This window comes from Fusarium coffeatum, assembly GCF_003316985.1.
Source record: "Fusarium coffeatum strain FIESC_28 chromosome Unknown BRIP53273_contig_289, whole genome shotgun sequence".
NCBI classification, from domain to species: domain Eukaryota; kingdom Fungi; phylum Ascomycota; class Sordariomycetes; order Hypocreales; family Nectriaceae; genus Fusarium; species Fusarium coffeatum.
In genome coordinates, this window is record NW_022158080.1 from 83,753 (window position 1) to 106,444 (window position 22,692).

At 49.8% G+C, this 22,692-nt stretch overlaps 11 protein-coding genes across 11 annotated transcripts; 5 read left to right on the top strand and 6 right to left on the bottom strand.

Moving 5' to 3' along the window:
• Positions 1–693: 693 nt before the first annotated feature.
• On the top strand, positions 694–2,005 carry FIESC28_10189 (uncharacterized protein; the record flags this gene model as incomplete). The annotated part of the gene is made up of 3 exons (XM_031164324.1): positions 694–739; positions 917–957; positions 1,364–2,005. The coding sequence occupies 3 exons, from the start codon at positions 694–696 to the stop codon at positions 2,003–2,005; spliced, it is 729 nt and encodes a 242-aa protein (XP_031011619.1).
• A 454-nt stretch (positions 2,006–2,459) lies between these two features.
• Positions 2,460–3,419, bottom strand: FIESC28_10190 (uncharacterized protein; the record flags this gene model as incomplete). Its single annotated transcript, XM_031164325.1, has 1 exon — positions 2,460–3,419. One exon carries the CDS (start codon positions 3,417–3,419, stop codon positions 2,460–2,462), a length of 960 nt encoding a protein of 319 aa, XP_031011620.1.
• Positions 3,420–3,795: 376 nt separating this feature from the next.
• On the top strand, positions 3,796–4,734 carry FIESC28_10191 (uncharacterized protein; the record flags this gene model as incomplete). Its single annotated transcript, XM_031164326.1, has 4 exons — positions 3,796–3,826; positions 4,200–4,243; positions 4,302–4,527; positions 4,580–4,734. 4 exons carry the CDS (start codon positions 3,796–3,798, stop codon positions 4,732–4,734), a joined length of 456 nt encoding a protein of 151 aa, XP_031011621.1.
• Positions 4,735–5,269: 535 nt separating this feature from the next.
• FIESC28_10192 (uncharacterized protein) lies at positions 5,270–5,603 on the bottom strand (the record flags this gene model as incomplete). The annotated part of the gene is made up of 2 exons (XM_031164327.1): positions 5,270–5,433; positions 5,486–5,603. 2 exons carry the CDS (start codon positions 5,601–5,603, stop codon positions 5,270–5,272), a joined length of 282 nt encoding a protein of 93 aa, XP_031011622.1.
• A 569-nt stretch (positions 5,604–6,172) lies between these two features.
• FIESC28_10193 (uncharacterized protein) lies at positions 6,173–8,099 on the bottom strand (the record flags this gene model as incomplete). The annotated part of the gene is made up of 2 exons (XM_031164328.1): positions 6,173–6,758; positions 6,808–8,099. 2 exons carry the CDS (start codon positions 8,097–8,099, stop codon positions 6,173–6,175), a joined length of 1,878 nt encoding a protein of 625 aa, XP_031011623.1.
• A 1,721-nt stretch (positions 8,100–9,820) lies between these two features.
• Positions 9,821–10,240, top strand: FIESC28_10194 (uncharacterized protein; the record flags this gene model as incomplete). Its single annotated transcript, XM_031164329.1, has 3 exons — positions 9,821–9,871; positions 9,930–9,989; positions 10,058–10,240. 3 exons carry the CDS (start codon positions 9,821–9,823, stop codon positions 10,238–10,240), a joined length of 294 nt encoding a protein of 97 aa, XP_031011624.1.
• Positions 10,241–10,382: 142 nt separating this feature from the next.
• Positions 10,383–10,892, bottom strand: FIESC28_10195 (uncharacterized protein; the record flags this gene model as incomplete). The annotated part of the gene is made up of 4 exons (XM_031164330.1): positions 10,383–10,481; positions 10,535–10,605; positions 10,662–10,740; positions 10,794–10,892. 4 exons carry the CDS (start codon positions 10,890–10,892, stop codon positions 10,383–10,385), a joined length of 348 nt encoding a protein of 115 aa, XP_031011625.1.
• Positions 10,893–12,191: 1,299 nt separating this feature from the next.
• FIESC28_10196 (uncharacterized protein) lies at positions 12,192–13,319 on the top strand (the record flags this gene model as incomplete). Its single annotated transcript, XM_031164331.1, has 1 exon — positions 12,192–13,319. The coding sequence occupies one exon, from the start codon at positions 12,192–12,194 to the stop codon at positions 13,317–13,319; it is 1,128 nt and encodes a 375-aa protein (XP_031011626.1).
• A 950-nt stretch (positions 13,320–14,269) lies between these two features.
• Positions 14,270–16,496, bottom strand: FIESC28_10197 (uncharacterized protein; the record flags this gene model as incomplete). Its single annotated transcript, XM_031164332.1, has 5 exons — positions 14,270–14,827; positions 14,877–14,942; positions 14,991–15,151; positions 15,204–16,282; positions 16,333–16,496. 5 exons carry the CDS (start codon positions 16,494–16,496, stop codon positions 14,270–14,272), a joined length of 2,028 nt encoding a protein of 675 aa, XP_031011627.1.
• Positions 16,497–18,344: 1,848 nt separating this feature from the next.
• On the top strand, positions 18,345–19,170 carry FIESC28_10198 (uncharacterized protein; the record flags this gene model as incomplete). Its single annotated transcript, XM_031164333.1, has 2 exons — positions 18,345–18,625; positions 18,702–19,170. 2 exons carry the CDS (start codon positions 18,345–18,347, stop codon positions 19,168–19,170), a joined length of 750 nt encoding a protein of 249 aa, XP_031011628.1.
• Positions 19,171–19,651: 481 nt separating this feature from the next.
• Positions 19,652–21,701, bottom strand: FIESC28_10199 (uncharacterized protein; the record flags this gene model as incomplete). The annotated part of the gene is made up of 4 exons (XM_031164334.1): positions 19,652–20,347; positions 20,398–21,352; positions 21,411–21,492; positions 21,569–21,701. 4 exons carry the CDS (start codon positions 21,699–21,701, stop codon positions 19,652–19,654), a joined length of 1,866 nt encoding a protein of 621 aa, XP_031011629.1.
• Between the last annotated feature and the right edge of the window lie 991 nt (positions 21,702–22,692).

A 22,692-nucleotide genomic window follows, 5' to 3' on the forward strand; every position in this document is an offset into this window, starting at 1 on the left:
ATCCACCAGAGATATGAATAAGCCATCTCGGATCTGACCGTCTACCCCTGCTTAGAGAGCCAAGTTTTTCCATTCACTTCCTTCAGTCAGTTGATAGTATGGGCAGCTTTACTATATGTCCTACCCTGCAGTCAACAAAGAATCATACGCTATTGGTCACCTTACCTGCAAAGCTCTGAGCTAACCCAACCTCACTTCTTGACCGCCTTTCCGCTATTGTTCACATGGCACCAACCCACCACTAACCCACCATCTTTGCAAAATTCCCCGGTCCCAAAGCTGTCTAGATTCGATCTGCTGTCATACCTCGACCCAAGTCTCTGGCTGCATCAGACCAAGAACGGGGAATTTAACCAACTCAAGGATCCTGAACCTCCAAGAAAAGGCATTTCAGCTCCCTGGAAGCCGCCAAGCTAGATAGCGGCCCGTTCTTGAATCCAGGAACAAGGACCTTCTGCTGCCACCGCCGATTTTGCAGATTTTTACTTTTTCTCACTCCCTCGAGCGAGACCGTTACCCTTCAAGATCGTAGCAGGGATATCAGATCGGATTTGGAAATCTGAAGAATTTTCCTCCGTCACCTTTTCTGCCTGTCTAGCTCACCTGTTCTGTCTCATTTCTCAAGGGACACCATCAAGGACGTGTCGGTATCAGGCTTGACCGCTTTCTCCCGAGAAACAACTCACATTTACCATGACGCTCAATCTCAACGATTTCGATGTCCTGGTGTTTGATATTGGTAAGATTAAGCTAGCCCCACAGCTGTTCCTAGTGACTGCGCAGGTTTGTTGATTCTGAGAACTGTTTTGGACTGTCCTATTTTCCTTGATATGGTACACGTTTGGATACACTTGATTTTTTGCTTGGATATCTATCTACCTTGTACACAGAATAGCCATAATAACACATATTGCAGAAGGAACCGTTTGTCCCATCTCCTTCGTCAAGGATGTTCTAGTGAGTTGTGCTGTTCTCTGTGTCTTGTTGCACCTGGCAACCGTTCCGTCTTCCGTCTTCCGTCTTCCGTCCTCTTCTTTTCTTTTCCTATGCACCTCCGTCGGCCCCTCCCTACCGCTCCGGGCCCGGAGCTCCGTATGGATCCCATCAAATTTCGTCCCAGCCTCTCATCCCGAACCTCTTCGGTCAGCCGCCGGGCCTTGACATCCACTTCTCGGCGTCCAAGCTGCCGAACCAGGTCATGCCAAGTTGCGCAAGTCTCGGGCGTGTGCAGCTGAGTTTTTTGATACCAGCACATCTTCCCAGCCCCTTTAACCACTTCACCGACTTTGTCCCGTTTTGTAATAGTGTACCCAACGTCAACAACACTGCAGCCTGCTGACCAAGGTCTGTTCGCCGTACCCAGTTCCCATATGCACTCGAGGCACTTCCCAAAGTCTTGGAACAGGAGTGGGACAGTCCAGAGTTTGCAAAGTATCGTGATGCTTTTCCCGAAGAGTATCGCAACTCGCCTTCTGACTTCGAAGCACACGTTCGCGACCTTGTGAAGCGTGATGTCAAGATAGCCTACCTTAAGTCGCTCCAGGGATACCTCTGGCTGCAAGGCTACAAGTCGGGCAACATTGTTGCCCCTCTCTTCCCAGATGTCGAGCCTTTCTTCAACCAGGCCACCCAGAAGGGAAAGAAGATCATCATCTATTCGTCCGGCTCGGTTCCTGCGCAGAAACTGCTCTTCGCACACACAAACTCCGAGAAGCCAGACATGACCCCCCTTATCGCCGACTACTTCGATACAACCAACGCGGGCCCCAAGACCGAGGTCGACAGCTACACGAAGATCATCTCTCATCACCCGGAGCACAAGGACCTCGATAGATGGCTGTTCTTGAGCGACAACATCGACGAAGTCAAGGCTGCTGTTGGAGCGGGTATGCGCAGCCTGCCTGTTGTTCGTCCTGGAAATGCGCCCTTGCCGCCAGATGAGCCTCTGGCCAAGATCGCAATTGCCGAGTTCACGCACTCTGAACTCGCTTCTTTGGGAGTATGATAGACGGTTGTGATAGACAACTGCATGCAAAGGTCCTTCCAAGAGTGGGGAAATGATAGTCGTCGAATAGCGCGGCAGTTTCGTGCGGAGAAGCAGAGTAGCGACTCGCTAGGGATTTCTAGTTTCTCAAATCCGAAAACAAACCGTCCAGCTGATCTTGTCCACTGGTGATTTAGTGTCCACAGACTGCATGAGTACTACCCGCCCCCTTATCAGTCGTGCGACGTAGGGAGTCGCAGATAGTCGATCTATCGCTGCACAGTACAGTGCATGTGCGCCAAAGCCGTGTCGATAAAATGATTGTTTATCAACAGCGGAAACTGATAATGCTAGCCCACTAACGTGGGTTCATAGAGGTGTAAAACACCATATGTTTCGATGTGTTGTTGGTTGGATTGTTGCCCATATGCAGCTCGTTGAAGCCCCACGCGTCGTCGCGTTTCCCCTCATCACCTCATGTCGAATGACTCGTCGATGCCTTGAGCGTCATGACAAAGTTGTTCCGTGTCCGTCCTGGATTGACTTCCTTCTTGGTGAAGTCTGATCGCTTATTGGCGACAGTCCCGATTCTCTTCCATAGAGAATACGCCAGTTTCTGGGTCATCTTAGTTCTGGTGCATACATAACCAAGCATGGTCATCAGTTCGTCGAGTCGGGTGTCTGTGAAATATCGTGAGTTGTCAACACAGCTGCGAGGCAGAACCACAAAGAGGCAGGGGAACAGCTCATCAGAGCCGGTTGGAGGTTCAGATGCAGGCCGAAGAAACGACAGCGTTCTGAGAAGCATCTGACCACGGCCCTCGGCCTCGGGGACGAAATTGAGCACCAGACTCAGTGAGATAATGTCGAAGACCTCAGAATCGTCCTTGGGTAAGGGTCGCTCCATAAAATCCTGCTTGGTGATTCCTGGTTCCTGGCTGTTGAGGTCGATATGTTTCATGGAAAAAGCACCACTTGTAGAGCATGCATTCCGTGTACTCAATGCGCCAACCTCCAGCATGTGCAACGGCTGCGCGCGTTTCTTGAGATCTGCCATCGGAAGCCATTCCAAGAGTACCCTTGACGTGTCGCCGCCCCTGTCGATGCTTTGTCCTTGTAGACTAGCCTTCTGATAGTGATCAAGCCCACCTAGCTTCTCAATTTCTGTGGCAAGGCGAGTCTCCGTAGCCTTGTCGCCCTTGGTCGCGGCTTGTCGTCGTTGTTTCTCCAGCTGGTGATGCGTGTTGATGAGACTTCTGCTGGCTTTTCGGGACATAGACCTTGATGATTTCACTGTTGGTGGACGACCACTTGAAAGGCTCTTTAGCCTCGTCTGCTTCTTGGAAACCATTCTGATATGAGATTTTCCAGGGTGTCGCGTCTTGACGTTTGAACTCCTTTGAAGCAAAGTGAGGTAGTCTGAAATAAATTTCATGTTAGTCTCGGTAAAGGCAGGGCAATGTTAAAACTCACCGCTTTAGCCCACCACAGGATGATATTTAGAGCTCAATGAGGATAATCTCATGGCGCCCGTATGTGAGTTTAGATTATCGATATAATCAATTACAACAATGTCATTGAAGCCTGCCTAGGTATGCTATTGAATGTATCTCTTCTTCCCATTGACTTCCTAGCATGCTTACATAAGTGTTTTTGATCAGCCAATCATATCGGGGATGTGGAGCAAGCCCTAAAGCACATCACAGTCATTACTTCCTGAAAAATAAATTGTTCCGACTTTTTCTTCTTCTTCTTCGACCCGACCAGACTAACCAGCACCAGACAACTTTGTGCCCACGACAACCGACACAATGGCCGCCAAGGATACCAAGGGAAAGAAAGGTACGACATGATCTGAGAACGCGACGAGGGAAAGGAAGAGTTGGAAAAAGAAGAAATGGCATACGGGCGGAAATTCTCGAAGCGAAATCTCTCAAGAACGACGACGGCATGGCGACTCGGCTCGATTCGACAATAATCTTGCTTCGATAACATTATGCCTCGATCACATCACGCTTGCTTCAACATTCATTTGCTTTGAAAGCATCAGGTGTCGATACCGTCTTGCTTCGCTACTATCGAGAAATTCCGACCTGGACGTCCTTCTTTTACCATCCTCGACTTTACTCTCCAAGCTTTACCCCTACAGCATCATGCAGCAGCAGATTTTGCGAGTTCTGTACAAGGGCGATTGCTGATGCTTTTTTGACTACAGGAGGCAACAAGGCCGCTCAGGCTGCCAAGGCCGCTCTCAAGGGCGTAAGTTTTACAATACTGTCTTTATCGTGGCATCGCTTGCTAACAATTCTGCCAATAGACCAACTCCCACAAGAAGGTTAAGGCTCGCTACAGCACCTCCTTCCACCGCCCCAAGACCCTGATCACCAGCCGTGCTCCCAAGTACCCTCGTCGATCTATCCCCCACCAGCCTCGTCTCGATGAGCACAAGGTTGTCGTCCACCCTCTCAACACTGAGAGCGCCATGAAGAAGATGGAGGAGAACAACACCCTCGTCTTCATCGTTGATGTCAAGGCCAACAAGGGTGAGTGAAACTTCTCAATACTACTTCCAAACAGAATCTAACCTACCACCAGCTCAAATCAAGCTTGCCCTCAAGAAGCTTTACGACATCGACTGCCTCAAGATCAACACTCTGATCCGACCTGACGGCAGCAAGAAGGCCTACGCTCGCCTTACACCCGATGTCGATGCTCTCGACATCGCTGCCAACAAGCTCTCTCTTGTTTAAAAACATTCATTGGCTTGTGGATTTCTGGCGTGTCATTGGGCTGGTTTTTCGTCTGCTGAAAATGCAAGACACGGACATGGGAAAAGGCGTAAAAAGTGCTTCTCGTTTAGAGTGCAAATGATCATGAATTTAAAACCGCCCAGCACATCGTCTGTGCCTATTCGTCGAGTACAATATTATTATGTCTCCAGTGATGTCCTAACGATATGATTGTGAAAGTAGATGTTGCCATTCATTCTTCATAGTATGTATCAATGTTATCTTGCGTGCAAGTGAGCCACGCTATTAAACGCACAGAGACAAAGCATGCACAAGGCTTTAGGTCAAAGCAGGGTGTTCCTTTGATGTTGGAAAATCGAGGAATTTAATTTTTTTATGTTGTACACATCGTGATCATCAAAATCTGCAACCACGGGAGTTCCAACCCTGGATATGGGCTTGAGTTTTCTAGCCCGTCCCTGTCCCGTCTAATTATACACAAAGTTTCGTCATAAATGGTTTGCAACAACCTCATTCCGTTCGCTTAACGATTTTTCTAGTTGCGCATGCCGTTGAGGTGCTTCATCGTGAGGTAGTTGACGTCAAGAAATCGCTCGACGCAGTTGGCCAAGCATGTCTCCTCCGACTTGTCGAGCTTCGGGTTCTTGATGCTGCCGGGAACGCACTTAGCCCAGCACATCTGGGTCAGGCTGTGAGTTTCTAGAGATCTTTAGTTAGCTAAATGCTCTCCCAGTATGCGTGTTGGACGTACGGGCTTGGATCTGAGAACGTTGCTGCTCGTTGGCGAGAAACTGGCGAAGTTCGGTGCGGTCCTTGTCGTTGAGCTTCTCAAGGTCGGCGTTATCGATGGAGAGTTGTTGTGCGCTCATTTTGGCGGTTATGGATTGACTGTTGGTAGTTAAAGGGAGAGTAAGATTGGGTTGCTGGTGCTAGATTGAATTGTAGATGCTGTCTGAAGTTCAGGATTTTTGATGATGCGCAATTGCTCAGCACTTGACCAATAATGGGCTGTTGGTTATCGGCCGGTTAGCCCCACTTCCCAGCCTTTGATCCAACTCTACCTAAGCATCCAGTATGGATGTTAGGTGAAGTTGATTTTTGACAGACATATCTGGACACGCTGGAAGAGGTTAATATGTTTGAAACAAGATTGCCGTTATGGGTTCTATCCAACCCGACCTGAATAGCCTCGACGCAATCATAATCACAGTTCAGTGGACAGAGGACTAGAGTCGTAGAACAAAAATCTAATATATCAAGTGTAGTGCTAAAAGAGCGTAACAAGAGTATCACTGCCATCGCTATATACCACCATGCGCTGTTTCTACCTCTATACAGAACTTGGTACCGTGCTCAACCCCTTCTGAATCTATAGTGCAAGAAGACAATAGGTAGAAAGCGGCAAAGTATGCAGATACATTGCCAACCAGCATTGCCATTAGATGTAGTGCTTCCAGCGTGCCAACGCTATAAATACGCAACACATAAAGATCATGAATCCAATGATACTGAAGAAAGGTGCCAGATTCTCATCAGCAACAGTCTGGAACGGAACTGGCACGTTCATTCCAAATACACCGCTGACCAAATTCAGGGGAACTAGAACAGAGGCCACCATGGTGATTTTGCTAAGTACCTCGTTGGTGTGCGTTCCCTGCTCGATGCTCTTAATGGAAACCGTTGCAAGATAGTTGCTATGCGCCCGAGATAGAATCTTTTCGAAGTGACCCAAATTGGTAGCCATCGTCACAACGTGATCTTGAATGTCACCCAGATACATGCCGATGTCCATGCGGGGGGTGACTTTGTAGTTCTCGTTGCATCGCTTTGTGAAACCACGGAGAACATCTGCCTTGCCACCGAGAAGGCGATAAAGAGCCAGACAGTTCCTGCGAACTCGGCCAATGCGGCGGAGGAAGGAGTTGGAGTCATCTTCACGCATGACGAACACTTCATCCTCGATAGCATCTGCCTCAAGTTCAAGTTGGCGAATAACAGGACCGAACGAATCGACAATATCGTCACTGGAGACAGTTAGAAAGAAATCATGATATCCATGCGAGTGGTACTTACATTAAAGCGTAGCAGATCCAGTCACTGCTAAGAGAGACGTAGTCTTTCAATGCAGTGATTCGCTTGCGAACTTGCGCTGCGTGAGAGTTTGGCTCAAAGCTGAAGCTGAGGGTGCCCTCCCGAAACACGATGACATAAGTATTGAATGGCTCGTACTCGATGCCGTCATCTTCTTCAACAACAGAGAAGGAGCGGAAACAGGCAAAGTAGTACGACGGGAAGAGTTCAATCTTCTCGCGGGCTTCCTGAGTGATAATATCCTCAATTGTGAGAGGATGAATACCGAAAGCCTTGCAAATGCTCTGCACTTCTTCCTTAGTAGCGGCATTGATGTTCAGCCACCAAACTCCGTCTTCTTCTTCATCAGGCAGTTCGAAAAGGCCGCGAAGATCTTCACCTGGGAGCACAAGGTCACCAAAATCCGCTGCGTGGATGGTTGATTCCCATGCCGAGGAGAAGAAACTGAATCGGTTCGGATCAACAGGGACAGGCTGTTTTTCAGAGACTGAACCCTCATTGTGGGACTGCACAGTCTGGTTTGTCTTTTCGCGAGTCATCGAATCGTCCGAGACAGGCTCCAGAATATCACCATCAACAGTGACCATTCGCTGAAGACGCGATTCGTTCCGTCGAGCACGTACGTCCTCAAAACTCTGCTTAGCTGCAGCAGCAGCATTGCGCTCAGCCGCACGCTCAGCCGCACGTTCCGCAGCCTGCTCATTAACGAAGTTCTCAAGATAGTCGAAGTCGATGTGCAAATGGTCCTTGTGGTAACTCTCCTTGACAGGGAAGCAAACGTCCTCCTCTGCGGTTGTGTTGGTCGAGATGGTAGCAGCATCGTTATCAACAGTATGTGCCTTGTTTCGGTGGCTGGGTTTGCTCGAGATAGACATGGCCCGGCTGGCGACATCCTCCATGTCAGGTTTGTTGGGCTCGGAAAATGACATGTCTCGCTCTCGACGTCGAGCTTGGGCGAAAGCCTTGACTGAATTGGGAGGTGAAATCGAACGGTCCGCCGAATCTACAGTAGGACGGCGGCTACGGCGAGCGGTAGGGGAAGCATCGCCGTTTTCCTCATCAATGATAGCTTCCTCGAAGTCGCGAACCAGAATAGCAGGAGGAGAACTAGGCTCGGGCTCGAGGTGACGAGTACCGTAAAGACTGTCGAAGGTACCGCGACGAGGGCGCTCAACCCTGGTCGAGACCGCTTGGTGGCGGTGGTCATCCAGTTCTGGGACAGGAGTGTCATACCCCGATCGGGGGATGGAGCTGGAATCTTCGTGGTCGGACATTTTGAATCGATAGGTAGTCAGTCCCGGAGAGCTTTGGTTCGAACGATGGCTATGTATAATAGATGGACGCGAGTCTGTCGGGAGGGCGAAAGGTGGAATGCGTACTAGGTTCACAGTCCCATAGCTTGAATATTGTTTCGATTACTGCGTCGTCTAATGCAGGCGATTGTTGACGTCGCACCCGGCGCGCCAGTGCCGCGCCGAGTTGGTGATTTGTTCAAAACTGAGCTACGCTCGGCGGTGGTCGCCAGTGGCAGCTGGTTGTTCCAAGGGATGATGACTAGCGGAAGACGAGTGGCGGTCGGTACGTTCTTAAGGCCAGTTACGGGGGCTTCTTGTTTACTCCGCTGTAGACCCAGAAGCCGGGACCGAAGAGCGAAGGAAGGGAAACGTTGGAAAAGGCGAGTTGAGCCAACTTGACAACTTGTATATGATAACGGCGCGACGCCGGAACGTGATAGTGGCGACGGAGGCGTTGATGCGCGAATGTGTCGTCGATATAGGAGGCCGTCGAAGTTGAAGTCCTATCAAGTAATTGATAAAGAACGGATTTGCGATATAAGCTGAAGATACAAGGTCCTCTTCAGGAGTCAGGCCGAGTTATTAAAGGTATCCGAAAATAGCGAGAATTTGTTTTGGGCCCGAACAGGGAATAAAGATAGGGTGACGATGGGTGCCGGGGCCTTGAGTAACAAGCAAGGTCAGGCCAATTTCGATACTGGCACGGCTAAACCAGACGAGAAATTTTCTCGTGGTTTTGATTGATTCGAAGACCCGGTTTGCTGTGCACGGGGTACATGAAAAGGAGGTTTGTAGGTTGGGTTGGGTTGTCAGTAGCGACGACGATAGATGTCAGGGTTGAGTTGATTAAAGAGGAGTTGAGGAACTAAGTAGTCTACAGTAAGAAGTGGGAAGGGCTAAGAAAAAAATTGTCTTGGTGTGTCGGCTATCACAAGCAAAAATAGACAACCCAGCCGCCACTTTGATTTGACTTAACTTACTGCATGAAATGCTTGGCCTTGACCTTGGTCTTTATAGGTGGTCTCGTAAATAGAACCATCGGCCCCGTGCCCGCCATCCGGCTCTTCTTTGGCGGGTTGTTTCCTGATCGGAGCCCGTCCATGTTATTCAGGCTTATTCTGCCAGAGGTTATTAGCTAGGTACCAATGTAGGCTGCCGAAACCCGACGGCCAGGAACGCATCAGATGGTTTGGCTGACCTGGTTGACTTTCATGAATGACTGATTCGTCGAATCCAATCCCGTCATTCCCATTTCCATTGCGCATAGATCCATACGATGGCCTTGCCAACGTTGCCCTGTAAATTCTCATGACAGGTTTCTTATCCGTACATGTCTACGTAATTTAGTCAAAGAACTGAGCTAACAATGATAACATACCATAATCTGGTCATTGCGTTGTTACTTCCCTGCTCTCTACCTTAGGTATTATTCATCTGACTCCGAAACCAGGAAGCATTGACGATAGTGTACGTACCATGGAAAGACATTCCCCCTCGCTACTATCAAAGCTTGTTTAGGTGCCGAAAGCGGTATAGTGTTGGAGCATCCAAACAGCCAGGTGTCGAGACCAATTCCGACTGTACATCCACCGGACTAAAGTACTGTACTGTACCTATTCGCGACCGACGGCACAGCATAGCAGCGCATCGAATCAACACCTCCAACTATCTACGTTACAACCACGCAACTGCTATTCAAGATGGCCGACCAAGCTCTTGATCAGATCCGAGACATCGTCGATGGACAGATTGTACATGATCCCCCTCCTTGATTTACCTGATCAACATCTGACTGAAGCTCCACTGTAGGACTTTGAAGGCCAGAAGCTCGTCGAGATGCTCGCTACCGTTCTCCTTATCGTTTCCGGCGTACGTTCTACCTCCTGCAATGATATCATATACTCCCGTCCTCCATTGCTCGGCTAACTGCGAAATAGCTGATCTCGTTCGTTGTCGGTTATATCCTCCAAGATATCAAGCTCGCCGTATACCTAGGTCTGGGAGGCACAGCCCTGACTTTCCTCGTCGTTGTGCCGGCGTGGCCATTCTACAAAAAACATCCTGTCAAGTGGTTGCCAGCAGGTTACGCGTACGATCTTGCAAGCAAGGGAAATCAATAAATTGTATGGCCTGACTTGGGCATGGCTATCATTTCTAGTACATCAGTACCAAAATGCAACACCTCAGCGATCCCTTTCCCACGATTATTTTGTTCTTTTCTTCGTAAGACATAATTTCCAGAGACGTCGTTCAAGTTGTGCTCTATCGTCCGTACTTCTGGAACTCCCAATCTCTATTGTCCAAAGGGCAGACAGATCGGGCCTTCAACCATCGTGAGATACAATGGAAGTGGAAAGCATGCTAGGTACTCGTTAGTCCAAACACATGAGAATAACATGATGCAGTCATCTTACGTTGCAGATACCCCAGGCTACTGTGCACTCTTCGCTAGTAGCGGATGCTTGGTTGGCCTGGCATTCGATGCCTGGTGAATTTGTCAGCCTCTTCCCATGACGTCGTGAAGATATTCAGTAAACATACATAGGTCCATGATATGATTACGGCAAATAGCACAGTTATCAACGACGATATCCCATGCCCAGAGAGCTACGGCATTCCACTGCGTTTCCGGTCAGCATATGTCCAGGGGAATCACATCCAGGAACTCTGTACCTTCTTGACCTCAAACTTCTTCTTGCCCTCGACGCTCTTGCTGTTAGAGCCCTCAGCCTTCTTGGCGACGGGCGCATCGCTCATCTCAACGTCGGCCATGGTTGGTATAGTGTTCGAAGTAAGGATTAGGTGTTGATGTTTTGCGGTATCGATTTGCTGGCTGCTGAAAGACACGGCTGCTTACTGTCGGAGGTCAGAATCGATCGTCTGGTGTTGTTGTTGCTGAGTTGCGGTCGACAAGCGAAGGCGAAATACGTACAAATAAATATCGTTTGCCGGACGGTCCTATGCGTCGTTGAAAGCTTGTGACTGTCAGTGGCACAGATTCGGCATGAAGGGAACAGTAAAAGAAGAGGGAACCTTGATGGTGCAGCGCAGGGGAAAAGAACAAACATACCTTCTCACTATTAAATGCTGACTTTAGAAAAGCGATGATGCGGCTCAAGAGTTTGGGTGGAAGGCTGGATCTGCCTATCTCCTCGATAGTACCTAGAAGGTATAGATTGGATGGATGAAGCGCCAGGCAGGCAGCTACCTACGGTGGGTGCTGACCCTGTAACGCAGCCCGGGCATTTGTTACAGCGAAGCGGCACGGCGGGGTAGATCAGGTAGAGTTTCGATCTATCCATCCATTCAATTCAATTTAATTTTGTTATCAATAGTCTTTACGTGCAGCTCATACTTTTTAAAAACTTAGACCTATTAATGTACAAGATTATTCTTCTATACAATCTGAAAGTTGACAGGAAAAGAAAGAGAGAAAAAAGAATGAGAGAAACAAAAAGCATCAACACTGCACCGCCCCCCCGAAAACGAGGCTGCACAGCATAGCTGTGAAGCATCAGTGCCAGATGGAGCCGCTTTAGGCGCTCAAGACTCCGCTCTGTACACCTGGACTGGCTTGGCTCTGCCCGCGTCATTGCCTTTGGAGTCGGGTGGGCTCTAACTGACTTGACTTTATTAGTTAGTTTGTTTCCTGTCCACGTCGGATCTGCCCTGTGCTTGCTCGTTATTAACCTGCTAATAAAGGCTCCATCCCTTCTCTCTTCTCCGTTCCTGTTCCCGTTCCCCTCCTTCATTCACTACGCCGTCCTTGATTCACGGTCTCTCCTACAGTCTAGTACAACCATGGTCAGAACAGCCAACACTCTCCTCACCAGAATAGTTGCTTTATACTCAATCGCCATTCCTACTTCGATCTTATCTTCTCTCTCATACAATCCGCCAGAATCATAATTCGATCTGTCGCATCGCAAAACAAACCTTCACCAAACAATACGATAAAACACAACACAACACACCACAACAGGCTTGTTTGACTGTATTGTCGCCTCGTCCCGTCCCATTTCAATCGGTCCACACTGCATACTCCTCTTTTGTGATAAAGCACCCGAAGAAATGAGTGAGACGCCATCTCAACCTACAACAACTCCTGCTCGTCGCCGGAATGGCCGTAACGGCCGTCCTGCAGCTCAGAAGGCCTATGCCTCCGAGAACGACGTTGCCACTATTGATCCCGCGCGATATGATCGTGCACCACGCACTCCTCAGAAAGGAGCTGGCACCGATACTCCCATGAGCCACAACTCGAAACAGCGAACTCGAAACGGCAGTCACAACAATAACAACAAGCACCGTGGCAAAAATGGCCCTCAATCACCTGAGTCTGCTCGCCCTGGCCGTCAGACACCTCCGCATCAATCTTCTTCTATGAAATCCATCTCTGCCTTCGCTGGTGCAACTTTCCATGCCTCGCCTGCACCATCAGCCTTGCCTCTTCCCAGCTTTGTGTCTCGACCATTGACTGAGTCGCCCAGTGTCAGCAAGACATCACGGGATATCATCCAGGAGCCTTCTCCTCCCACTGACACCGAGGCGCCAACCCCCTTGCGTCAGACTTCGTCAGGTGTTCAGGAATCTCCTCTTGATTTCATGTTCCGTGCCCACCGCCAAGAGAAGGAACGTCAACGCAGTGATAGCACTGGCAGCTTCCGTCCTTCAGGCCTGGCTCATGAATCGCCCTCGGTGCAGTCTCCCTTTGGGCCGGGCAGTGTTCCGAAGCCGGCAACTCTTCCCCAGACAGCCCGCACCCAATCTAGAGTTCAATCCGGCGGTATCGACAGTGCGGAACTGGATGGGACTCCAGGTCGACCCATGGGGCCAGCCTTCTCGACACCCTATGGGGAACGTATTAGAGCTGCTCGTTCCAACTCTGCGCGGTCGCCCGCTGAACTGTCCCCTCACCAACCTCGAACCAACCCCCAATTTGAGGACCCTACCGAGGCTCTAAAGAAATTTCTCTCCATTGGAAACGGCACGACTGTATCCCATTCTGTTCCGAATGGATTCGCGCCAGCTCCTCCCGCCCACCAATACGATCATGCTAGAAACGTTCCAACTGCGCCAGCTCCTTTTGAGGGTCGCTCAAACAACCTTCAGGCCATGGAAAACGATCTCCGCCGTATCCTCAAATTGGACTTGGGCAGCCCCTCTCCTTCAGGCGCGAACCAACGTCTTTTCTCTTAAGACTAAATGTCTTCGGGTGCTTCGTACTTCAACGTTTTCATTACTCTCTTCTGCATATGTTTTTTCGACTGCCGGCAGTCCACAGACGGCATCAACGGAACGTGATATTTGGCGACACGGATTTTCATATTCAGGGGTACAGCGGCATTGTCTCTGAACTTTGGCGTTATCAGAGAATCGAAGACATATTCGGAAGGACTGTTGATTGGGTCAGGCTTTTTTGCGATTCAGCTATTGGTACCTCGGAGTCATCTATGTGATTTTTATCTGCACTTTCGGACTCTTTGCTTTGCACGGGAGTTAGGTCACGACCTCGGAAATGTTTATATCAAAGGGGGATCATAGGGGGACAGGTGGATGTATATTGGGATGTGCAACTTGTATCATGACGAATCATCTTCTTTTCCGACTGGTTTCTGATGATACCCAAGAGCTTTTTGGCTCTCTTTTCGGTCTTATTGCAAGCGAAGCGGTATGGGGATGATCAACGTGGTAACGACTAGGAAGTGTTTCTCATTTCCAACGTCTAGATAGCTATGACTACGCTCGTTAAATATATCTTTCATTGATGATCATTGGAAAACTAGGTTTATTCGAGAACTAGTGTTAAGTTGATGGTACACAATGTCAAGACTGCCTATTCTAAATACCACAGCTCGTAGCCCAGCAAGACGAGCAGATGCGTCGTTACTATGAGATGCGGACTGATTTTCTCAAGTGTTCGATACACCGTAACGTTTCGTCAACAAGACGGAGATCGATGGTACGCAACAGGAGGATGGTAACAAGACGGATAGACAGAATGAGATCACACGGTCCGTTCATAACATATTATTTTATCCTAGCTGCGTTCACATAAATTACGCACACCTAGCTCAGCCAGTACAACACACAATGCTCAACAACTCCAGTAGATGCCTCAACGTTCAGGTAAGTTAAAAAAACACAGTCTAGTCAGCGCCAATGAGATGCTTAGGCAAGAATGTCCAGATAGTACCAAGTGTACCCAAGATACCAAAGATGACGAGGAGTACAGCAGACATGATCCTCTCTCGCAAAGACACATCCTGCCAGTACAGCTTCAGATAGAATGAGATAGGCAGGATGATAGAGATGAGGGTGCAAAGAGCAGCACCGAGGAATGCACAGACGGAGTCGAAGGCCGGGAAGACGATAGAGATGAATAGCAGAAGAATGACCACAAAGACTCGGACAAGCAGTCGGACCGCTTTGGTGACGAGAACGGATGATCGAGTGGGCTGGCTGTGAGGCTGTTCGTGATGGTGATGATGTTCGTGAACACCACAAATGACATCCAAGGTCGTGATAATGGGACGAGCGTTGAGAGGGATCTTTGTCAGAGGAATGATAGCGATGAAGATACACATGATAATCTTCAACGCATCAGGATAGCCTTTGGACTTCAGAATATTAGAGGTAATGGCATCCTTGATGCCATCACCGAACATGAGCAGTCCAATCACGGCCAGGCATGTGTCCACCAGATACTGCGCAAGTTAGACAAGCCTTCAACTTGAGTATCACTTGAAAACTTACAGAGAAAGAGAAGGTGATGTTAACAGCCTTGCCCCATTTGTACGGGTGGCGCATGTCACGGTAAATCTATAACATCTCAGTTCCGATACCTCAAACAAATAGCATGTAACATACCGATGGAAACACAGAGTGAGCACCCCAGGGACTGGCAAGGAGACCATACGCAAGGGGAACTGCCAGCCAATTCTCAGGGAAAAGGTAAGTCGTCGCCGGTTCTCGAAGCGAACCAGGATAGTTGGGCTTGTAGAATCCATCAATGATAACAATTACAACAACTAGAGCACGTTAGTATATTGACGGGGTTCAACGCCGAGCTTATGTACTTACTGCAAAACGTGGAAAAGATACCGATAACGCTGGTGTAACTCAACAAGCGCAAAGGCAATGCATTTAGCACCAACACCAAGCCTGAAGCCACAACCTTCCAAGTGTTGACAGTTGCAATGCCTGGAAGCAGAAGGCCCAGAGAGTCGGCAAAGAGAATCACCAGAGCGACACAAGCTGCTATCAACTCAAGACTGAAAAGTGCAGAGACGATCACCCGAGCACGAGTACCAAAAGAGACGTACGCCAGATCGGAATATGTGATGAGACTAGGATCAAAGTCCATGCATTTGGCCAACAGCTTGCCTGTGTAAGAAGTGACAGCAGCTGTGAAAGTGAGAAGAAACAGGCCGGTGATCCAGCCCGTCATCTGAAAGGCCAACGGAAGACTGAGCAGACCAACACCAATGAGAGCGTTGATGGAGTTGAAGACGGACTGAGGAAGAGTACTTTGGCCCTCAACAGCAAGGACAACTTTGTTACCCTGCTTGACCTCTTTGACGAGAATAGGCTGGTGCTCGCCATGCGCTGCGTCTTCGCCTTCCTCTTCGTCCTCGTCCGCTACACCCCAACCACTTCCTTCACTGAAGGAAATGCGGTGGCGCGGGTTTCTTTCCATGGTCCCAAAGGGCGAGGAGTCCCGGAACGAGCCATAGCTGCCAACGATATCAGGGGCCGCAAGATGAGGCGGAACAGCAAAGATGCTTGATCGGGGCGATCCAACGATGGACGAATCGCCTGCCTCAACATCAAGCAGCGGTTTTGTTTCGTCGTCGCGACGGGATGTTCTCATTGCTCTTGGAGACGACTCAATGGCTGAGCTGGATTCGCCGTTGGCCTGAGAAGACGATGCTTCCAAGTGTTGGCGCAAAAGACCGGATTGCGGTTGCGACGATCCCGGAACATGGCTGCGACTGTATTGAAGATCATCGGCGTCTTGGTCGGGCGCAAGAACAAAACTCGGTCGACGAGGAATAACTTCATGGAATCCTGCGGCTCGCTGCCAACTCCTGGCAAAGGATCGGAAGCTGTTGACGCCGCCAATGTCGGCAATAGCAGCCAATTGGTAGGTAATGGAGGACCTGCGCGAGTTAGACGTGAATACTCTATGATGGATTTGTTTGGACCATACCGTCGCCGTCTCGAGAAGCCCCCTTCGTTGCCATTTTCAGCATCGTCGTTGTCGTCGTCGACGAGAGCTTGTTCGCGTTCAAGCATGCTCTCGGTCACGCTTTCTCCCGGCGAGGCACCGCCCTCGTAGCCATCCCAGCTCGTAGGATTCCGCGCCGCAGACATTGTGATTGTGAATTGCCGCCAATTTCACGTCTGACTTGGGTTGGTTTGAATATCGTCGTGTTGTCTCGTTATTCTTTTCGAAGCCTAATAGGAACTTCTGAGTTATCTCAATTGGCCTCTTCTTGGTCGGCCAAGTATGGATGGTTGGGGTGGCGAAGGTTGCAGAAAAAAATGGAAAGTTGGATGGATGGTCGCAAACAAGGTCAGCGATGCAATGGAAGACAGGGTTTGCAGACTCGGCAAAATTGAGGTATCACCAGTCCTCGACGAGCGAGTTGAGCAATTGCAAAAGAAGACGAGAAACACAAGACGGACAAGACAAGAGAGAGAGAGAGGGCAGACTCGGCTCAGGGTCATATGGCACGCGGCTCAACTTGGATAACGATAACTACTACCTTAGTACCTAGGTAGGTTTGGTTTGGTATAGCGAGTGACAGAAAGTGGGTGCGCACCGGAAGGACATGACGCTTATCGCAGCCAAGAATAGCTCGAGAACGCCTGTGCCCTGTGCACGCGATAGCCGATGGATGGTCAACGACTCCTCCTTTGTTGGCTTCAGTTTGGATCTTGATTTTGATCTTGATCTCAGGCTTGTAATTGGGTTGGCAGGGTCGAACCCACAGGGGTAACTGATACAAAAAGTTGTTCAATAGAGTAACCATGATAAGATGTTTGACTAAACATGCAGTAAGAGATCCTCTCAATCTCCAGGACCCTACGCTACCGCCAAGGAGACTAGTCTCTTGTAGTCTGTTTTTGCAGTTGAAGGAGGGGAGGGTGGGCGACTTGACGTTTGGCTCTAGAGCTGAGAGAGCTGGACTGCATGAACTGAACTGCCGGAGAATACAAGTGATCGATAGGACATATGCAGTAACTGCATGTGTGGTCGGTCAGACTAACAAACGTCTACGCTTAAACTGTAGACTAAATCTGCGTAGGACAACAGACAAAACAGTCTCGTCTCACCTCGACTGGGAAGCCATTGAGTATCATGAAAGGGTAGTTAGTATATGGCACAGCGGTTGTACCCGCTTCAATGCAGTCCAGACATCGCCTCGTCGCACTGAACCCCACCTGTAATTCGAATCTTGTGCAGCTCCAACAGGCCTTACGGGCTATGGCCTTGTTTTAGTTTAGGCATGGGGTCATGGGTGATGGTACGTGGAGACGAGACTAGGGGCTCACGAGACCACTTTGAAGGCAATGGCTAATAGGAACATTGGCTGCAGTTTGTTCCAGAGGGTTGTGCGGGCGTAATGGGCTTGGTTGTCAATGGAATTAGAAAGAAAAACGAAGAGTTGAGAAAGAGAAAAAGATATCATGCATGCATGACTGTTATTCTGATGTCAGAGCCTGGGGTTGGGATTGGATACGGGAACTGAAGACATGCATGCGGCAGGCAAGCAAGGCAGAGGCTCCTTCCTTTACTTCACCTTACCCATCAATGAATGGCCTAAAATCCACGACAGATTCAGCCTATGTCTTGCATGGACATGACAATCATATGCTCGCCATGGACCAAAAACAACTCGTCTTTCACTGAACTCCACAAAATACTCACTCCCGTTGCCTAACACTAACTGACTACTAGGTAAGCTATCTTCATGGGCTAGGTTAGGTAGATTACCTAGTAGTTAAACTCAAATCATAACAACCCCTTATCTTATCGCAACCACTGTAAAAGTTGCTTTGCACATGCTTTAGCTTCATTCATCGCAGCTTCAACGTCACTCCTTCAGCCTCAACCATCGCTATCTGCCTCTCTCGGCCGAATCCCGGACTTACACAATCAATTCTGAAACTCTTATTACCAATAATGAGCACAAATATTCCACCTCCATCCCCATCATGACAACTCCCCCCGATACCGCTCTCTTGGCCTCCACAAGCCAATCACTCGCTCCTAACCTCGCCATCCTGAATGCCTTCGCCCACCGTCACAAGAACCAACATTCTTGCACGCACTGGTGGTCCTCCTTCTCTATTCTTCGCCGTGCTTCCCAAAAGCTTTCCCAAGACCTCGTCTCGCGTCCCAAAAAGACAAAGTCTAGCAATGCGAAACGCGACAACCACCCTGCACTCGTCCGTGCAAAATGGATGATGCGCCATGTAATCCCTTCTGCTTTTTTGTAAGTCAAATCTTTGCCCCGTATTTGTCATGATATATGACCTGTATCGCTGACCGCGCATCCGTGTCCCATGCAGCACCTTGTCGCAACTAGCAGCCGATAACCAACATGCGCCTTTGGGTCTCCTCCTCCTCTCGGTCCTCGCTCGTATAAACACCCTACTATCCCACCTCGTTCCTCCCGAGCATCACCATGACCACGAATCTGTAGCAGCAGCTGTTGTTAAGTCAGCAAGTTCAGGACAGGGCAAGCTTGACTCGCTTAACTCTACAACGCAAACAATAGCACTTGAGGCGCCCGGTTCTGAAACGGATATGGGCGTGGCGGTTTCACGTGAGGAGCTCTTGTCATCGCAGAAGAATACAAACAAGCCAAAATCGAAATCAGACATGCCTCCGAAAGACCACAAAATGAAGGAACTTAAACAAAAGACTGTGCGCAAAAGCACACCAGAGGTAGTGCTGAAAGACGGCGCCAAGGATAAACCGAAGAAGAAAAAGAAAAAAGGCGGCGATGCATTTTCGAGTCTATTCGGTTCATTATAGGAACATCGAATTCATTTATGTTATAGAACATGTCAGGATATGCTGCGAATGAAATCACCACAGAAATCAGTGGAACAAGAACGTTGGGAATCGGTGATTTTCATTATTGACTTTCATAATAACACATTGCGCAACAATCAAAGGTTAAAAGTATTGTGCTAGCGACGTACCGGCATACCCTTCGTCTATCCTGCACAAAGCAGGAACAGGTATGCCCTCCAAATTCTTCCCATCCCTATGCGCCTCTGACCGTTCTTCGAGCTGTGAGATTGCGCCGGTGGAGCGGCCCTGTTGTCTGGTACCCAAAAAACAGAAATATTTGTCGCTCACTCTGGCTGGCCACCATTCGATGTAAAGATAATCCCTAATCGTCTTTCCAATATTCATTGAATCCCCCAAGCATGGATCTTTTCTCCCACCTTCTTACGTTGTCGAGTTGCAGCGTCTAAAAGGCAACCCACTGAGCCGGTTCCTTGTTTAGTCAAGAGAAAGGACGGTATGACCAGATACGAGCCTTCATGTCACCAGAACCAGTGGCAAAGTATCGGCCTTGAGGACTTGGCGCAACAGAGATAACAGAGTTCTTGTGGCCTTGCAGCATGAGTTGCGTAGTGCCTGTGCGGGGGTCCCAAAACTGTACTCCACGATCCTTCGAGCCGGAAAGCACCCAGTTGGTATCAGGAGTAAGAGCCACCGACAGGACAAAGTCCCGGTGACCCTCGAATGTCTTGACACACTTGCCACCCTTAGGGCCGGGTTGGTTGCCTTGTCGAGGAGTGCTGAGCTCCCACATTTTGATCGTCCTGTCAAGACTGCCGGAAACAAGATCTTTACCGCTTGGAGAGAACGCAACCGAGTAGACACTGTCCTTGTGGCCGTCAGGACCTTCAAGGCGCTCAACAAGGAAACCGGAGTGGATGTCCCACACACGCACGCTCTTGTCAAGAGAGCCGGCGGCGACAAATTGGGTGTCGGGAGAAATAGCAACGGTCGTCACCCCGTCCTCTATGGTGAGTGTAAGCGTGTTGGTACCTTGCTCAATATCCCACAGGCGGACTGTCCTGTCGCCACTGCCAGAGGCGATGGTGCGACCATCACGTGCAAAGTCCAGTGAGTAAATATCTTGCTCGTGACCTGAGAAGTGGTTTCGGATAGTTCTAGTTTGAATATCCCAGACCTGTATAGCGTTAGTGTCATTATCCCTTGATGATTTAGTAAGGTACTTACTCTGATCAACTTGTCTTCGGCGCCAGTAGCCAGGTAACGGCCATCAGGACTGAAGCAAACACTACGAATGTAGAGATCGGCACTCATATCAGAGGCATTGTGGTCCTCGAGCACACAAACCTTTTCTCCGGTCTGCACATCAAAGATTTGAGCCGATCGATTGCAACCGGTTGCAACATATTTACCATCGTGACTGAACCTCACACAGCAAACTACACTCTCATGGTTCAACGAGTGGACGAGGTCGACATCGAGAACGCGTTGCACTTGGGGGTTGAAGATGGCATACCAATCATTTCCCGTCTTCTTGTTGTGAGGGGCAACGTTGTCCACTTCGAGATCACCGAGTGAGTTTCCAACGGCAGAGGCGTGAGGGCCAGCCATTCGAGCGTGGTCGGGGGTTGGGTGGCTAACTTGGGGCGATGCCGCAGATCCGGGGTAAGGCACCGGTGTGTTGATCTGAGGAGTTGCAGGTCCGCCTACAGCGCCGGGAGGGCGGCCGATACCCCTCCTGCCAGGACCGGGAGAAGCAGTGCTCTGGGGCTGAGGTCCCATTCCGTTCGAAACAGGGCCAGGAGGATAGTTCTGAGAATAAGGGGCTTGCTGCGCATTGGGGTGAGGAGGGACCGGCAGGCCAGGAGGTCCTTGGCTCATCTGGTGCTGAGGTCCCAATGGCTGTTCTTGAGGAGGAGCATGGCCCTGCTGGGATTGCTGCGGCTGTTGCGCGCCCTGGGGTTGACCCTGCTGGCTCTGCTGCTGACCTTGCTGTGGTGGTGCAAGACCTCCCTGACTGCCGCCAGCCATGATGCCGCTGAAAAGACCATTACCGGGGGCGATTGAGGGTGGCTGTTGGGAAGGAGCAGCATGCTGGGGCGGTCCGGGCATGCCACCCTGAAGTCCGCCCTTTCTAGCAGCATCGAGTTGATGTCGCAGGGCACTGATCTCGTCCTCGTACCTGCAGATAGATAGGTTAATCGATGTCCATTATCATCACTAAGACGCAAGCAACTTACTTCTGCTTGAGACCCAGATGAGTCTGCTCCATCTGGTAAACCTTCTCACGGACCATTTGCATTTCGCTAACTTGCGCAGCAACTAAAGATACACATGTGTTAGCTGGAGCGAAAGAAATAACGCGGTATACACGTCAAGGTGCAAGTAGTAGACCTACTCTGATGCTCGTAGTTTTCAGTCGCGCGCATTTGGGTCTCGAATTCAACTCGAATCTGTTCGAGCAATTCGTTCAAACGGGTCGAATTGCCCTGGGGACCGGCCCCCATGGCGCGATGCGGATACATCGACATTGCGCAAGGTGGGTCTCGGTGACGGGGAGTTTAATAGAACTCGTTGAGACGAAAGGTGTATTGATCGCAATCGATGCGTGGTGCGTTCGGTGTGGTCGAGGTGTTGGCGCGTGCCAGTCAAGTCGGTGACAGCGCGAGGCTGGGTGTCAAGGCAAGCAAGCTGATGACAAGTACAGCTAAACGAGGCAGACGCGACAGCTAGGCGTTAAAATGCAGCTGTTGAGAATGCGTACAATTAAAAGCCCTTGATGGGCAAAGGCCGGTGAGGATAATCGTCGGGGGTGTGCGACGGGAGGGCCAGAAGTATCGTTGGGTTGACGATAGGAGTAAGAACAAATTAAGCGTGATGATGTTTTGATGGAAGAGGAAAAGAGAAGAAAAAAAGAGAGGCCCGGCCGAGGAGGAAGCGGGTTGGTAACTAAGTGCTAGAAGGAAAGCATGGGTTCCAGTGGATTGCAGCTCTTCACGCAGCACGGCCCGGGGGGAGTGGGGTCGCGATCCAGTTAAGTGGGGATAAAATCACCGGTACGTACCAGACTTTAACGCACAGACGCATTGGAATATCAGCCTCGAATCCGTCAGGGGTTTTTGGATGGTGGGTCCACGCTACCTGATGGGCGTGGATGTCCGGCGGCGGCTGCCCTGAGCTGGGCTGTGGCTTGAGATGACCACCTACTGGACAGGAGATAGAAAGGAAGTCCAGTTACAATTACGCCTGTCACTCGGGTCTGCACGCCCTCTCCTGCTGTACCTACGTCCTACTGCACTGAGATTGAGGGGTGGTGAGATACCTAGGTAGGTGGTCGCGTTGTTGATATTTTCCTGCGCACGCCCCCTTTTTTCACGTCCCTTCCTTTTCCTTTGTTTCTCTTCCTCCCTGTCGTAATCATCCAAAATGGTAGTGGCTTCCTGTCTACTACGAACCTCCTCATCAAGATTTTCTGAAGCTTGCTTATGCAGTATTATACCCACATCTTAAAGTCAGCACGTG